This window comes from Mchenga conophoros, linkage group LG13 (genome assembly GCF_057382185.1).
Source record: "Mchenga conophoros isolate Kocher_MC1m ecotype Shallow Benthic linkage group LG13, M_conophoros_male_GT1.1, whole genome shotgun sequence".
NCBI lineage: Eukaryota > Metazoa > Chordata > Actinopteri > Cichliformes > Cichlidae > Mchenga > Mchenga conophoros.
In genome coordinates this window covers 27,487,561-27,504,859 of record NC_140538.1, presented here as the reverse complement: position 1 = coordinate 27,504,859, position 17,299 = coordinate 27,487,561, and the positions used below count along the sequence as shown (strand labels likewise).

The window sequence follows — 17,299 nt, the reverse complement described above, 5'->3', positions numbered from 1 at the left end:
GTTAGCATTAGGTTATAATTTAGCAATCTGCCCTGTTGTCAAAATGTAGTCACTGCAAAAAGTAAGATGGCAGCCGTCCATATCGCAGGATAATGCTAACTCACCGTGTCAAAATGAAAGTTAGCAAAGCAGTGGGTTACTCTGTCCATCTTTTAACTACAGACTATGTTGGCCAAACAGGATGTAGTACTTTTAGCTGCTGTCTTATTGCTCAGGACCTGCTGGGCAATAAGACAGAGGCACATCTGCAAACTTTCCATTTAACTGGGTTTCAGTTAAATTTAATGTCATTTTTCCTACTTCAGTTGTCTGTGACCGCCTGGCCTTTTGCTGGATGTTCATTTCTATTTCTATACTGGACATCGTATTATATAGCAGGCACATTGCCATGTCATTTATACAGTGGTGGCTCTAACACGAGCGAGGCTACGTTAGTTTAACGGTTTTAATTATTCTAGCTGGAGTTTTCATGGTCATGGTACGGGTTTCTACCCTCTGATCTAAGTGAAGTCCGCGTCTGTACAAACAGACCATGATTTCCATTCATAGGCTACGCTAATGTAATTTATGGGACACGCATTTGCAGCACTGTGGGATGATGGAGTGCACAGTGGTAGCCCTGCTCCGTACCTGGCCATGCTAACACAGAATAAAAGGCTAATACCCACCAGGCAGCAGGTGACCTCTCATTCAGCTTGCATAAGAATGCACGACACGCCTCCCCACCTCCTCCACTTTGGATAACTACATGCATAAATATATCGGTGGCATACATTACAAACAGGCTTTCTGATGGGCCTGAATTACGAGGCACTTAATAAATTCTTCTCTGCAAGGTCATATTTTACCTTTACTTCATTTTTGATTTGATGAAAGAATGTGCTGCCTTTAATGGACAGGGAAGTGGCAGTTTCAGCAGCTTTTGCAGTTTTTTATTACATCTTAACGCACCTGGATTTACCGACATAATCACGTTTCCAAAGCACCTCTGTTTCTGCTCTGTTGTGTTTGATAGTGTTTCCTCTACTTTCATTGTGCTATTTCCCCCCAGTTGATTTATTTTGAAAGGGCCTCCTGTAAACACACCTAAACAGCAGCGAGAGTCTTAGCTGGGTGGCTGAAGGGATTGAATAGAAACTGTGCTGGCGTGAGTGGCAGTTTCCACGCTCCCTCCTTCTAATTCCCCTTGTGTTGGAGGATGGTAACCTTGTTGTTACTTCTGGGCCATATCATTTAAAGGTTCTTCTTTCGGCAGGGGTGGGGATGAGGGGTGAGTGGTGTGAGGCAAGGTGGTGGTGGTGGTGATGAGGAGGTCGCTATATGTTCCAGCTCCCCTGGTATTCCTTGCTAGCGATACAGGGGTGGGATATTGATGTGGGGGGGCCATCGCGCCTCACTCACTCACTTTAGGGTGAAGCCTTCGGGCGCAGATCCGGAGCACCGGAGTGAGAAAAAGCTAGCAGTGCAGAGGGAAGGGAGGAGGAGCACAAAGGGTGCCTGGGCTCTGTAAAGGGCAGTGAATAATGGGTCGGTCCTTTCACAGAGGCTGCTAACCTTTTGGCAGCCACCAGCAAACTCCATTCTCCTCCGTCGATCTGGGAGGACAATGTGCCCGGGCCGGGCTTTGAATGAAGCGCTACCACCAACAGTGTTCCCATTCAGTGGCTGGTTGGGAACCATCTTTTTGGCTATTGTCCTAACTCTGACTCCTACCCCCAGAAGCGGAGCAGGAAAAGGAACGGGGAATATCTAAAGCCAGAGTTCCCCCTCCCTCTCTCTTCTCTCTCCTCTCTGGGCTCTAATCTCTCATTGCGGGATGGGATAAGATTGGGGAGGGTTGGAGCTGCTGAACACACCACCAGCTGAGATCCTCACAGCAGTCTACACTGGAGCCTGCACGCACGGCAGCGCTGCGGGGACAGAGCTCTGCTGCCGAGCATCAAACTTCAGCCTGCACCTTATCTGGAGCTCATGCCTAATAATGCAGCTTACAGCCCATTGAGAACACATCTGATAAGCCTTTTCCTCTGTGGCCCTTTTAACTGCTAAATAGTGTTTATCTCCAAAGTGCTTCAAGGCCTCGGGGGAACAATGCTGAGAAGGAACAACGTTTAGCCAGCCAGACCTCACTATTGAGTCACATCAGAAAGAAAAAAAGGGGAAAAAAAGCACAGTTCCATAGCCTGGGCTGATGTGAGGGCCGCTTCCATGGGAGAACAGCAAAGGCTCTGCTTGAAACGTACCCTCGCTCCCTTTCCTGCCCTTTGAAAGTGCCCATGTGTGTTCCAAGCTGCATGAAGTGACACTCGGGTACGCTTGATGTGGAAAGTTCATTGTTTCCCATTTATGTTATGGTTGAGTTGTTTGTGTGCGCACAAGCAGTTTTTTAAAGAGTAGTTTAACTGGGCATTTTCATAATGTTAAATGAACTCCCATTAGCTGCTAGATTGTACAGATATCAGCTTATTAGCATTTTCCTTCCAAAGACAGGCTGATGTAATGACAGGAACTTCTCTAGAGGGTGGAAATCTTTTCTGCTAAATGACCAATGTGAAATGATAGCATGAGATAAAACCAACAGGTTTTTTTTTCATTGCAGTTAAAAAAAAAAACCTCCTTTGTGTATTGGAGTTTGTTTCTGTTTCCAAGCCCCATTCAGAGTGGCTGGTCCGGTTCAGGGGAGAACAGTTTTACATTACAACTGTGAAATCCAGGCATAAAGGCTTGCTTTGTGGTGCCCTATTATTTCCACACAAATATAGTCCATTGTCAGAGTGCTGAAGTTAATTTGATCAACATTGGGGACATTTAACTGTTTTGTTCGCTGAAAAGACTTGTTTCATGCTCATTTTCGGGCCATTCAAAAGCAATGATTGGCAGAAAAATAATGTTGCCGTTAACAATTCAAAGCAATTAGTTTCCCATGGGGAGGCAGTGGGCCGCACTGGCCACCACACAGCGATGCTTTGTCATTTTATGGAGGGTCATCAGTCAACTGTCAGCGCGACTCAAAAAGCCCTCCAATCTAAATGTTTCCCTTTAGGCTTTTCCCAGAACAACGGTCTGAAAGAGCAGAGAAAGGCCGGCTAGTTTCCAGCCAATAGACATGTTGAGCTGCAAGAGGGAGGACTGGATAATTGCAGGGGGGATCCTCCTTAAAGCCAGAATGAATTTATTAAAGAGAGTGGTTGGTGTGTGTGCGTGCGTGTGTGTGTTGTCATGCTGATCATGGTTTCCAGTACAACTCCTGTGTCATAAACATGTGTAGTACAATTAATTTTTTTTCTACTGAGTCTACATGTGATCTATAATGACTTTTCCCACTGATTGTGTTTGTTTATAGACCTGAGTGTGTAGTGCCACTGTGTGACTCTGTGCTGCCTTCTCACCCTGGGAGGCCTGCAGGAGCAGAGGTTAATCTTCTCCACTGTCTCTCTGCTCACAGTGGACCTGTTTCTCTCTCTCCCATATACTCACTCACTCACTCACTCACTCACTCACTCACTCACTCACTCACTCACTCACTCACTCACTCACTCACTCACTGACTATGCACTTCTAGTTTACCATAACAATAACTACCTTAACCTATACCTAACTTTACCTGTACCTTTACTCAATGTGTTATTTGTCCTTTTCAGGCTAACAGTATCCATAATGTGGAATTTCCTAACACATCGGAATTTGCTGATTTGCTGCTTCTCTGTTATTTGTAGACACATGGTCATTTTAACCTGTCTTCAGCCCTCCCTCCCTCCTCGGCATTATGTTTTGCATTATATTCTGTAGTAGTCTTGGGTTTTCTGTAGAAAAGTATAGTCACAAAGTAAAGTTTGATTAGATTTCTGATTTGGGTGAAATATTCACCAATGCAATATAAATCAAAAAGATGTGGCCTGTCTAAAAATAGACCCAAATAACTATGTAGTAATGCACAACTATATATCGTTAGCTTCATAGCATAAGTGCCTAAGTCATTGACTTAGTCAAATGACTTAGGCAATTATGCTATGAAGCTAACGATATGCAAGGTTTAACATCGCCATTTTGCTCGTATTTGACCATATTTGGGATGGCGCGGAAAGTTATCAGCTCATTGGGTTTGCAGAGTGCATCTATGAACTTGCTTGTGCACATCACACAGCATCACAATGGGATGTTCAAACAAATTTTAAAGTAAGCTTTTGGGGTCCAGGTAGTTTTCCAGTCCGCATAAACTTTACATAAACTTTTCTTGCCCACTCCTGGCTATATCTCAGAAGTTCGCTGTCTTCTGTACTTCAGGATGTCTTGACGCTGTTGACTTGAACAGACCTATTCCCTAACTTCTGTGTGACCGCTGAAACACCCTTTCACCCCCTTTCACCCCCTCAGCACCTTATCTTTCCTGCATGGTGTTCTTGTTGGGGTGGTAGTTACTAAGGAGATGGGCTGCTAACAAGGGAACGAGGGTAAGGCTGTCCTGAGGTGTCAAAGGTCCTGTCACGGGTCACTCTTGGCTTATTCAGAAAGACGTCACCAGCAGATTCTTCACAATGTTAACATTCTCTCAATTTCTCAACATTTACTTACAATGGATGACGGTGCTCGGCCTGGCTATTGTGTGCAAAGTTGAATCTGACTGGCCAACTTATGGTAAGTCACCTTGTCAATATAATCATGACATGGCCCCCACTTGCACCCTCATAATCTCATATTGGGTGTCCGTTATGGCTGAGTTTAGCTGTCAATCACCGTGTGTAATCTGGAGTCAGTGAAACTGAGGCTGGTGTAAAGGAGAAACAATCCAATGTAGGTAAGCTTTTCATCGGGTATCATGGTGTGTGTGTGTGCTGTTTGTGAGATTGAGCTTCTGATAGAGTCTTTCATGCAGGAATGCTTTCAGTCTTGAGCACATGTTTTTTTGTATTTTTTTCCTGATACCATGGTTTTTGTGAGAGTTAGACGTAGAGAAAAAGTCTAGCGGTGGCTTTGTGCTGGCGGTTTAAGGAGCCTGGGAGCAGAGTCTGGGGCCATGTTGTAAATTAGCGTTTGACCCCGGCCTTTGTGTAGCCCCAAGGAAGGCCTGATGAAGGCCCCAGCCCAAACCTCAGCGAGAACGGGCCGTGTGAAGAGGCTCTTTCAGGGGTGTCACTGCGCGATGAATTGGCCAGGAGAAAGCATGTTTATAGACTGTGTAAAGGAGTGTGTCTTTGTGGGAGAATGTCACCGACACTGTTACAGTTTGTCTGAATGAACTGTGATGACGAGACTAATGGGGCCCCCCACCCAGGGTGAGGGTCAGTCAGATCCCCATCCAGCCTCCACCCCACCCCCAAAAGTCCAGGACCCCCCACCCTCAGGACCCTTTCACGCCCAGTAGCTGTAGCTAATGTTGCAATTCTTGGTCCGTCCCCACAAAGGCCAAGAAAAAAGTCAACTTTCACACCACTGAGTCACCATGAGTGCTTTAGGAAATGATCGTGTAAACAGAGTGTTACCTTCTGACCTCAAATTCATTCAAATTCAAATTCAAATTTTATTTGTCACGTACACAGTCATACACAGTACGATATGTAGTGAAATGCTTGGACAACTGCTCGTGACCTAAAGAAAACAAAAAAGGAAAGGCTATGAATAAGATAGGAAATAAATATGAAAAATTAAAAAGGGTAAATTTAACTAGGAAGGAATAAAATATAAATTAAGGTTAAAAATGAAATAACTGTACAACACAAATTAGAATGAAGGGTAAATTTAACTGGGAAGAATAAGATAAAATATATAAATTAAAGTTGAAAATAAAATAACCGTACAACAAAATACACAATATAGAACTATATAAGAATGTATGAAGAAATCTAAATATAAATAAATATATACACAATAACAGCAGCTGTACAAGTATTAACTGGAAATGAAGAATATAGTGACCAGTGTTGTGCAAAAAACAATGTCCAGAAAGTCCAGTGTGTGTGTAAGAAGCATATGTGTGGGTCAGTACTGTGTGGTGGTGTGATTGAGAGACCGTATCGCCTGCGGGAAGAAGCTCCTCCTCAGTCTCTCTGTGTTGGTCTTCAGGGAGCGGAATCGCTTTCTTGACCTCAACAGAGAGAACAGTCTGTTGTTGGGATGGCTGAGGTCCTTCACGATCTTCCTGGCCTTGGTCCAGCACCGCCTGCTGTAGATTGAGTGCAGGTCAGGGAGCTCGGAGCGGATGGTGCGCTCAGCTGACCGCACAACCCTCTGTAGAGCTCGTCTGTCCTGCATGGTGCTGTTCCCGAACCAGGTTAAGATGTTTCCCGCCAGGATGCTCTCTATGGTGCACGAGTAAAAGTTCCTGAGCACCTTGGAGGGCAGTTGGAAGTCTCTCAAGCGTCTGAGGTGGTAGAGACGCTGTCGGGCCTTTTTCACCACGGTGTTGATGTGACAGGACCATGACAGGTCCTGCGTGATGTGAACTCCGAGGTATTTGAAGCTGTCCACTCTCTCCACTGGGCACTCGTTGATGACGGGGGTCTGGTAGTTCCTCTCCTGCTTAGTGCTGAAGTCCACTATCAGCTCCTTTGTCTTACTGACGTTTAGAAGGAGGTTGTTCCTCTGGCACCAGTTCTCCAGATTCCTAATCTCCTTCAGGTAGGCCGTCTCGTTGTTATCAGAGATCAGGCCCACCACGACGGTGTCGTCAGCAAACTTGATGATGGTGGTGGAGCTGGTAGTGGCCACACAGTCATATGTGTACAAAGAGTACAGCAGGGGGCTCAGAACACACCCCTGGGGGGCTCCAGTGCTGAGAGTGGTGGAGGCTGAGACATGTCCGCCCATCCTTACTGCCTGTGGTCTGCCAGTTAGGAAGTTGGAGATCCACTGACACATAGATGAGCTGAGTCCCAGATGCTCCAGCTTGGTGGTGAGTGTGGAGGGAATTATGGTGTTAAATGCAGAGCTGTAGTCTATGAAGAGCATTTTAACATAATTCCCCCTTCTAGTGTCCAAGTGAGTGAGTGATGTGTGGAGGAGATGAGAGATGGCATCGTCTGTGGAATGATTTGGACGGTAAGCGAACTGTAGTGGGTCCAGTGTGTCTGGTAGTGAAGAAATTATGAAGTCTCTGACCAGGCGTTCAAAGCACTTCATCACTACTGAGGTGAGGGCTACAGGGCGATAGTCATTGACCTGTGGCTGATACCTTGGAGCAGCAGACAAAACAGCCCGGCCGCGGGTATTAGACATGGCTGTTAGTGGGAGAAAGACCTCAAGCTCTGGAGAAACACACATTTCCTCCTCTCTCAGTTTAGCCACTCTTTCTTAAGGGTGACTGCCTCACTTTTAACCTCATCTTTCCTGTTCATCACTTAATCTGTTCTTTATTTCTTTATCTTTTTTAACATGTCATTGCCTGATTGGTATATATCTGTTTGGATAGTGTTCGCTACTCACAAAAGCACATGCGGTAAATTCTCCATTAGGGCAAAGAATGTAGAAGTTCCCACGCCTATAAGCGCCGCATGACGTCTGTGTTCAGCCACTTTACTGCCCTCCGTTTTGGTCAACAGTATAAACTGACCACTAAGCCTGTTTGGATAGAGCTCAGTCTCTTAGCACCAGTGTGTGAGGTCATTAATGGCATCAATCCCAGTTTGGGTTTATTAAAGAGCTACTCCACACAAAGGATGTGCAACTTAAAAAACTGTGCTTAACAATCAAAGAAGAAGAAAAGAAGAAGAATGAAATCCAGGCAAATTAAAAAGTAATGCAGCCAGTGAGACTTTCATAGTGGTTTCGGGTAACTTCAGAACAGGAAATTCTAGGATTAGTCAGCTTTAAATGTTAAATATCAACTGCCTTTGGGGTCAATGAAATGCCAAATAGCTAGCTTCTGGCAAAAGACTGAGCAGCACTATCAGCAATCAGTAAAAGTATTAACATTTGTGCGTGTCATGAGGAGTCTATCTAACTGTCAAAATGTGCAGAGGCCATTGGTTTAAGTCTCTGAAATTAGTGCCTTTAAACTTATTGTTCGTGCCCAATTGTAGCACAGTTACAAAAAGATAGAGAAGAGCCCGACTGATATGTTGTTGAAGGTCAATATATTGACCAATAGTCATTTGGGCATTTACAACGGTTGATAAATAAAAACTGAAAAGTAAAGAAGATCTTCTCTCACCCCAACCGGTCGCAGCAGATGGCCCGCCCCTCCCTGAGCCTGCTTCTGCCGGAGGTTTCTTCCTGTTAAAAGGGAGTTTTTCCTTCCCACTGTCGCCAAAGCGCTTGCTCATAGGGGGTCATATGATCGTTGGGTTTTTCTTTCTTTGTATTATTGTAGGGTCTACCTTACAATACAAAGCATCTTGAAGCGACTGTTGCTGTGATTTGGCGCTGTATAAATAAAACTGAATTGAATTGAAAATCTTGTGATCTTCCAGGGCAGAAAGGGAGAATACCTGGTGTTTGATCAGGGGCTGCTATAAAAGTGGTCGGGGGATCCCGTGTCCTTGCACTGATTGGATGTATTGGACAGATGGTGGTAGTGGAGCTTCCGTGATTGGTTACGCCAGAGGGTCTCCACATAATGAGACACAGAGAACACCTTTCAGTCATGTTTTGAGTTCTAATGTTACAGAGTTTGTCCACCAGAGAAATGCCACAAACGCAACAACCAGCTGTCACTCACTTATCCTGAGTGACAGCTGGCGGCCGACTCCTGACACGCACTCGCAAATGTGATCATATCTCCCTAATCCTGGCACGTTTACACTGGTTACCAGTACATCGTAGAATCGACTTCAAGATTTTGTTAATTGTAAATCTCTGAATGGATTAGCTCCATCTTATCTCTCGGACCTTTTAACAAAAAATAATCCAAGTAGAGCCCTTAGGTCTGCAGATAAGTTGCTTCTGACTATCCCCAGAACTAGACGGAAAAACAGAGGTGACCGAGCTTTTGCAATCGCTGCACCCAAACTCTGGAACAGTCTACCCCTTCACATTAGGCCTTTGCCAGCACTCGACATTTTTAAAACCCAGTTGAAAACACTGACTAGAATGAATGACTAGTCTTTTATAGTAATTACTATGTATGTTTGCTATTTTATCTCTACTATATACAGCACTTTGGTTCAACCTGTATTTAAATGTGCATATAATTTTTTTTTTTTTTTGATTTTGATATCCTCTGCACAGGCCGGCAGAGGATAAATGAGTAATCCACAACCTGTCGCGATAATAAAATAAGATTATTGTTAAACTGCGTTAGAGAGGTCGGCAGATATTTTAGATCACCAAATATCGGTATTGATATTGGTCTTATCAGTTGAGCTCGACATAAGATGTTACATAAACCTTTTATTGGTTTAACCTGCCCGTGCTTGCTTTAGAAAGTAAACTTTAGACATTAGGATAGAGAGCAGCAGTCAGTTATACTCAGAAAAATAATAGTTAGGTATAGTAAACATCAGTGACTTAGTGAAAACATGGAGGGTAGACATTTTGAGCAGTGTGCTTTTACACATTACACGTTAAAAGGACTGATCATTTTGGCTTATTTATGGGCACCATAACCTTATTTTGACACATAAATTAAAGGGTTTCGGGTGACTTACAGCCTTTCGAAGGTTACCTCTAGTGTTTTTTTTGGTTTATGTAAGCTATGTTTATTACTTTCAGTGCAGAGAACCTAAAAATGTTTGGAGAACTGTGCAGACAAACCATTGAGAAAATGTGGGCTCTGTATAGCCGGCAATTCACCAGCCAGCCTTGTTTAAAGAGATGCTGGTTATTCGGGCATCAGCTTAAAAGAAAATATATGGAGACCAAGTGCCATTTCCACTGCTCCACACTGCTGTGTGCAGTTTCTGCTTAATATAAGGGAATGTCAAACTGCATACTCTCTATTTAATATAATAGCTGTGTTCCCCCGCCTCCTTACTTCAGTCACCTTCGCCTCGCCACCACACAGAAAAGAAGTGGCTGTGCTTTACGACAGCCGGGCAGACCGAGACCCGGCGCTAAGAAAAGCCTTCTTCTCTCTTTACGGCCTCATAAATATATTGTTATCTGTGCCTGGGAAGTCCACGGTGAGATTTATCCGTGCGATTAGTGGGGATAGCGAGCCAAGCATCCTGAATCATTAATTACACAAGAGCTTTAATTTCCTATCTCTGCTCTGTAGAAGAGACACTTTTAAGTAGGTGATGAGGCGTAGGACTTAATTATATGTCGCTTAGGTGCATTATTTTTTTTTTAAGCACTGGGATGCTGGCGGTGTGGTGAAGTTCTGGAGATTTGGAAGCGGTCCACATCAGAGAGGATCTGCAAATCCATAGACTGTATATGCTTAAGGTTTAAAGAAGCAGGGTATTTAGTGCATTAAAACATCAGCCAGCAATAAACTCTGGTGGATTTTGAAGACCTTTAAAAGGCATCGGCAGAGCAATTTCACTTGGTCTAACTAAAACAGAACATGGCAGAATATGTAGGTGCATTAGCCCGCTGGGTACGGGACCAGCAGGTTTATTTGTCTTGAAACCTTCAGTGTAGGAAAACCATTTTTTATCAAATTTATATTAACAGGTACAAAAAAACACTGAGCAAAATGAGAAGAAAGATTAAAAGGAAGTTAAGTAGAATCTCTTAATTCATTCAGATTTTCATTTGTTGAGAATTCAATTATGGTAAATGGTAAATGGCCTGTATTTATATAGCGCTTTACTAGTCCCTAAGGACCCCAAAGCGCTTTACATATCCAGTTATCCACCCATTCACACACACATTCACACACTGGTGATGGCAAGCTACGTTGCGTTTTGAAACATAAAACACCAAAGTCTACATGATAGGGATTGTTTAAAAAGCACATAGAAATGAGATAAAACCCTTTCCACCGTGGCAAACAAATCCAAGCCGAGGTCCAGGCTTACAGGTGCCCACTTGCACTCACAGTACTACATATATCAGTGACAGAGACGTATAAGAAAATTCTGGCAAGCAAAAATCAGTGCCATAAATCACACAAGAATAAGTTATGTTGATGACGTAGCACATTTCTCTCTCTGTCTCACTGTCTGCAGTTTCTCCTTTCTGCCATCTTAACGTTTAATAAATTCATGCCTGGTTTTCCGCTTCAGCTACATGCACATTCTTTTAACTCTGTTATCAAATCAGCCTCGTGTGAAAAAACGAAGACCTCTGGTTTTATACGAGTCTGTCCCAGATGTGTGCATCATAAGAAAATGCTGCTCCGCTGTGCTTTTTGTGCCTTAGCACCAAATCAGAAAATGCGCTTTGGCTCTAAACCTCTCAGCGCTTAATAAGTTAACAGGGTTGAGTCTGGTTTACTCACACGTTGATTAGTTCAGCAAAGTGAATTTTCTTTGCCATCAAAGCAGATTGTCAAAGGAAACGGTCACACTTGATTCATTTAATTGTGGCGTCACCTGAGAATGACTGTTTTCAAGCTGAAAGCAGCGTTTACTCGAAGCCCTCGCATGTATCCAAAGGTGAACTGGACTTAGGTCATTTAATAGCAGCGTATCAGTCAGGAGTTGAAAATCCTGCAAATGGATCACTAGATATTTTTTAAAAGACAAATGCAGCAATTTCATAGAATTTTCTTCTTCATTCTCCTTCATACTAAAAATGAGGCTTCAGATAAAATGTTTCTACTGTTTTCTGCCTGCTGAGTGCTGCAAAAGTGCTGAAAGCTTGGATCAGATCACAAAAAATTTTAATTGAAGTGATCAGACCACCAGGGGGTGCTGAGGCCCTCATGAACTTAACAGCCTGAGTCAAAGGAACTGATAACCTTTGACACCTGATGGTGATGAATGTCAGATTTTTTCTATTATTTATGTTTTTGTGTGTGTGTGGTGTTAATGTTTTGCAGGATCACGGACCAGCGGTATGAGAAGCTGCCATTTTTTGTCTTCGGTGACTTTAACTTCAGGTTGGACTCTAAGAAAGTTATTGAGGTGAGTAGGGTTTGTTTTCTTGACATATTAGTAATGGATGGCTATCTGTATACATTATCTGGGCGTTATGGGGATGTAATGGCACAACAGAGAGCTAATGACACACTGTACACACGTGCGGTTACGTGCTATCAAATCCATAGTGATACAGCATCGTGCCATAAAGCCTTTGTGTGTGTGACTGTGTTTGTGAGGGTGACCGCAGTATAGTAAAAGTGGTTTTAGAGCCTCACTGTCTCTTTAGAGTTATGACTCATTAAACGCTTCACTGTGGCCGGCCCAGCTGTGTTTGCCGACCGAGCCTCGGAGTGCATTGTTATGTTATGGTGCCATTCACAGCTCTTTCTCCTCTCCCTTCCTCCCTGGCTCCTTCCCTCCCCTCTTTCTTCGTCCTCCTCCTCCTCCTCCTTCCTTCTTTTGGTGCAAACGTAGCCATGGCTAAGGTCGTCGTTTAGTATTCTCCTTGGGGAGATGAGGAAATTATAGAAGACATTGCAGACAGCGTTGTGGTAACAGAGTAGGGGAGACACTTGTTAGCGGGTCTTCTCCCTCCTCTCCAGCACAATGGTCCACGAATCAGTGGGCCTGCTCAAGGTGTGAGCATTGTTCATTTCAACCCTATTCAGAGGAGAGGGAAGAGGAGGGGAGGCTTTCTGAATGGAGGGCTTGAATGCTTAAATGAGTTAGGAAGGACTTAACTTTGTGTGGCACAGAAAAAAACTTTTTTTTGTAGTTTAGCCATCCAGGCACTAGGTGGGGCAGTAAATCACCGCCTCTTCTGTGGCAGCCAGCTAAGTGGGATGGACATCACATGTTTTTACTCAGCGATCTATCGCGGGCATTGATTAATGGCCTCAAAGTTTATGCAGTACATTTGATTTTGGTGCTGTAATTGGATCACATTAAGCCGCTGGTCATGTGAGCATGCGTTGCTTTGGAGATAATAAATAAACGAACAGAATCCACAGCAGCAGATGTACAAACACACTGAGGCTATTCAGAAGTCAGCTTCTGCAATTACATGTCACCTGGCACACATTTAGGATGCCACATTGATTTTCTGTCAACGATGGGCTGTTTTAAATCTTATCATCTCTGCGGAAAAAAAGACAGTGTTCCAGGCATTCAGATATGAAGGAAAACTGTATTTTCAATGCCAGTACTGGCAGGGAATATGGCTGCATTAAGCTGAAAGGAAAGCATCCAATAAAGTCAGATGAGATGAATCAGAGTCTATCTGTGTTTATCCTCTGCAGCTAATTATAGATAACTCTCTCCTCATGTTTCCTGTCTTGTCCAAGCTGCTCTGTGGTCGGTAAACTCTCCACCTCTCTGTGTCTGCATTGCTGTGAAATGCTGTTTGAGTGCAGTAAGGGGTCGTGACCCCTTTTCCAGGGATGTGTCAGGCTTGCATCGGTGTGTGCCCCATTTCTGCCCCCCTTTCCCCTCCATAGAACTCCTTTCTTATGCACCTTGGCCCCATTCACTTACACAGTCACATCCAATGCGAATACACACACACACACACACACACACACACACACACACACACACACACACACACACACACACACCAATTTGTTAGACCTAATGACTGATTGATTCGCCCTGTTCCCAATGGGAAGTTGGAGCACTAGGCCGGCGTATAAACTGCACCCAAACTCACCTTTCCTCCAGCTTAATGAGGGTTCCTCAAACAAGCCGAACATTTAATGGGGACCAAAAAAAGCTGATGATGTCATCTGACCGAAATGTGATCCGGTGATCAACCTGTCTGATTTAACGGCGACCTGCGTGTTAGCCGTAGAGAGGGCTGTGATGTCACCAATATAAACAAATGGGTTGCAACCTCTGCGCAGGGTGTAACTCACAGCCGGGAGGCCGTTTTAAGCCCTTTAATGACAATTAATGTCAACAGGACAATTAGTGCACATCTACTGAAGTGCTTAACTGTAGATGGGCTGCTAGCGGATCGATCGTCCATACTTATCCGAAGATTGATTCAGGCACAGGGAGGCTGGCGCTCTTTCTCCCTGTCTAAGAATCTCATTTTTTTGCTTTTCTCGCTCTTCGTTCTCTTTTTTTCAATCGATAGAAACAGGCTGGGGGAAAACAAAATAGCCAAACTGATGAATAGATACTTGTGTGTACTTTTGCTGTGTTAAGTGGATGAAATATTTGCAAAATTGAACTACTTGGCTTTTTGATTTGCTGTGCATTGGGGACAGCTCTCAAAACACCCAGAGGGCTCCCTAGGCCTCACTTTGAGAATCACTGGATCAGAAAATACTCTAGTACATTTCTCTACAGCTGCACGCTACACCACTCCTCTTCTTCTCTGTCTCTTGTCCATTGTGGGGGACTAGACTGTGGACAACATCTAGCCACTCCCATGTCACCCATCCTGCCTTGTGGGAGGGCAGATGGGACAGGGAGTATTTTAGGATGTATCCGTGTGTGCACAGAGAAGGAGGTGGGTTCGGAAGGCAGTGGGTTTGTCATTGTCACAGGGCAAATTCCAGGTGGCAAATTCCTGGCATGCTTGCGCGGCAGGATCAGTAACCAAAGGCCTGCGGCTGCCCCCCTCCTGCCCACCCTGGGCAACCCCATTAATTGTGTCCGACAGAGGGAATTGGTTTCAATTGACCCCCATTCAGCGGCCCTTTGACTCGCAGACAAAAGACACAGCCACGTGGAGACTAATGCTCAGGCTGAGCAGCATGGAGGTGGTCCATGCCCCGCCAACCTTCTCTCTCCTCTCCCATGGGTGTGATCATGATTTGGCTTGATCATGCTTTGCATCAGTGCTGATAAAACAAAGAAGTACAAAGGAGACGTTTTGAATCAGTCCATTTATATCCTTTATCAAGCGCTCATGTTCAAGGCACATTCAGGACATTCATGATAAGCGGTGTAAAGATAGAGCATGCTATTAAAACACGGCTGCATATCAATCTCTAACTTCCTTTAGGGAGTCTGAGTCTCATGTTTTTGAAGGAATGCCCTGAAACCTGTTAGACCAACGTTACCCCCAAAGGCTGTGTTTGGTCTTCTTCATTCACAATCGAGGCCAGATACTACCGCTCACTGCAGGTGACTGTTAGGCTTAAAATAAACCAAAAAAGTAAAATTCTGTGAGTGAAACAGGCTGTTAACAGTCCATTTAATTTATTTATTTTTTTCAAAGATGTTTCAATACTGACAGTCGGGTCTAACTGACCACCTTTGTAAATTTCAGTGCACCTTAGTATCCAGCGATAATCTTGACTGGCAAAAAGAATTTTGTGTAAGTTAGACAGAACAACTCATTTAATGATAAATTAAGCCAAAAAATTTTCAGTCGTTATTCAGTTAACAGCTTTGTTGCTAAAATGTTTAATTGAAACGATGCCGTAATTGCTCAGAGCCCAAGGGGACATGCCAGGAAACACCCTGATCTCCAGTGGTTGTTCAACCAGCAGTTAATGTTTATAATTAAATGTTAATTTGTTAAATACAGAAACGATTAATATTTAATAGGTGAGGATCTGGACTGAAATTTCCAGTTAAGGACTGAAATGGCGTAAGGCTTCCCTGTATGCACATTGTTATTGTAAAATAGCAGTCATTGAAAGACAGCTAATATAAAGTCCCACACAAACCATTAGTCACTGTGTTTTAAGTAACGCTCAGGTGACAACAGTCAACCTGTACCTGTACACTTAATCTTATTATTGAAATCTGCTGCCATCCTTTCACCCTACAGCTGCTCCCAGGCTGGGCTCTCAGTTAAGAAGCCAGATCATATAACCTTTGTCGAACCGTGCACACCTACACTGAACATCTTTTTTTCTATGGTTCCACGCTTCAGTCAGAAGGTGGTAAAAGATGGCGTGTATTAAAGAGTATATGCGTGTCCCTCGAGGTGGCCCGTGGCTGTGAATCAACAGTGTCGATGACAGGCTCAGGGCTCTGTGCCTGGACTCCTAGTATATTTAAAATCCCTCCTAATTAAACTTAATAGAATGTAAATTTAATATCTGCAGAGATTGTGTGCTGCTGGCCAGCCCGCTCCAATTTAAGGATTGATAGAGGCCAGCGTGGAGGTTAATTGCTGACTTGATCTACTGTCCCCGTGACATGGTGCGGGGCTGTTTTAATTGGGCCTGATCTGCTGCTACATGGACAGATTTCATTAGACTAGCTGGCCTCTCATTGACTGGAGAGATACACTAAGAATAGCACCCCCTGTCTGCACCTGCAGGAAGTGGAGAGGGCTGGATTGGGCATCAATCTTCCTTCCTTTGTCCTGTGTCCTTTCTCTCGCTTGAGCAGCATGAAATTAAAGGTGGGGCCCTAGACTAGCCCCACTCCTAATGAATGCTGTAAAATGCCTAGTAATGACAGAGCAGCGTGATAGATCATTCATTTTTCACACAGTGCAATCACTCAGTGCACATGCTCGTGACTATGGGAGCAGAATTACAACCAAACATGTTTTTTTTGGACATCACTTTTCTCATGAATGTCATGTTTTCTTATTGAGCATGTGGGTGCAAGGACCTCAGTCATTTCCAATCTACAGCCACCTTATTTATTCCTTTTTGATAATGCAATATGAATATTACAGTGGTTGTTGTTCAGACAGTGGAAAGAAACAACGCGTATATTATCTGGAGTGTCTAACTAAAACCAGCAGCAGTTCATCAGGTCCATTGTCCGGGCTGCTGAACCTAACCCTGGTAAATAATTTGCGCTAGTAAAGGCTAAACAATTTTTCCCTTTTTAGCCTGACTTTGACTAGCATGTGTGTATCAGGCCAGCTATAAATCAAAAGGCAGCCAGTGTAATTAAGTGTACACTACATTAGTCAGGCTAATTAATTTTGGGGGCCATCCATCCATTAACCAGCGGGCCAGCACTGATTGGGCCTCTGTTCTGTGGAACCCCCGACACTGGGGACTGCGACCTTCCTTGGCTGCCCTCATCTTTCCAGATACACTCATGCATTGATACCCAGAGACACAGATGTATACACAGTCATATATGTACCAAGTCTTTTGGAATTTGCCTAAAAATCTTCCTGCACCTAGAAGGGCACTTAGAGAGCACATTTTGAGCCAAGGCCATTACCCCGTCTTGCAATTTTAAAGAGCAGCCCAGCGCTGAAATTTAATGGCTCTTTTTTTCCACCTCTCTATAGTGTTTAATCAAATTCAGACTGGATGTTTTCGCAACTCTAGCTGATAAACATTAGGACGCCAAAATGAGCACGACACAGATCACATACCTTTGCCTTTGCTCGTGTGGAGGAATGACCGCTTTCAGAATTCTCGAGGACGGCGTTGCTAGCAAGAGGAGGTATTGGAGTG

The 17,299-nt window shown here is 44.0% G+C and overlaps 1 protein-coding gene across 3 annotated transcripts in view; it reads left to right on the top strand.

The window, feature by feature from the left end:
- inpp5a (inositol polyphosphate-5-phosphatase A) overlaps positions 1-17,299 on the top strand; it is a 158,963-nt gene that overhangs the window by 106,167 nt on the left and 35,497 nt on the right. For all 3 annotated transcript variants that reach the window (XM_085297577.1, XM_085297576.1, XM_085297578.1), the window contains one exon: positions 11,864-11,948. In XM_085297577.1, the coding sequence (XP_085153703.1) occupies positions 11,864-11,948 (85 nt within the window). The remainder of the gene's footprint in view (positions 1-11,863; positions 11,949-17,299) is intronic.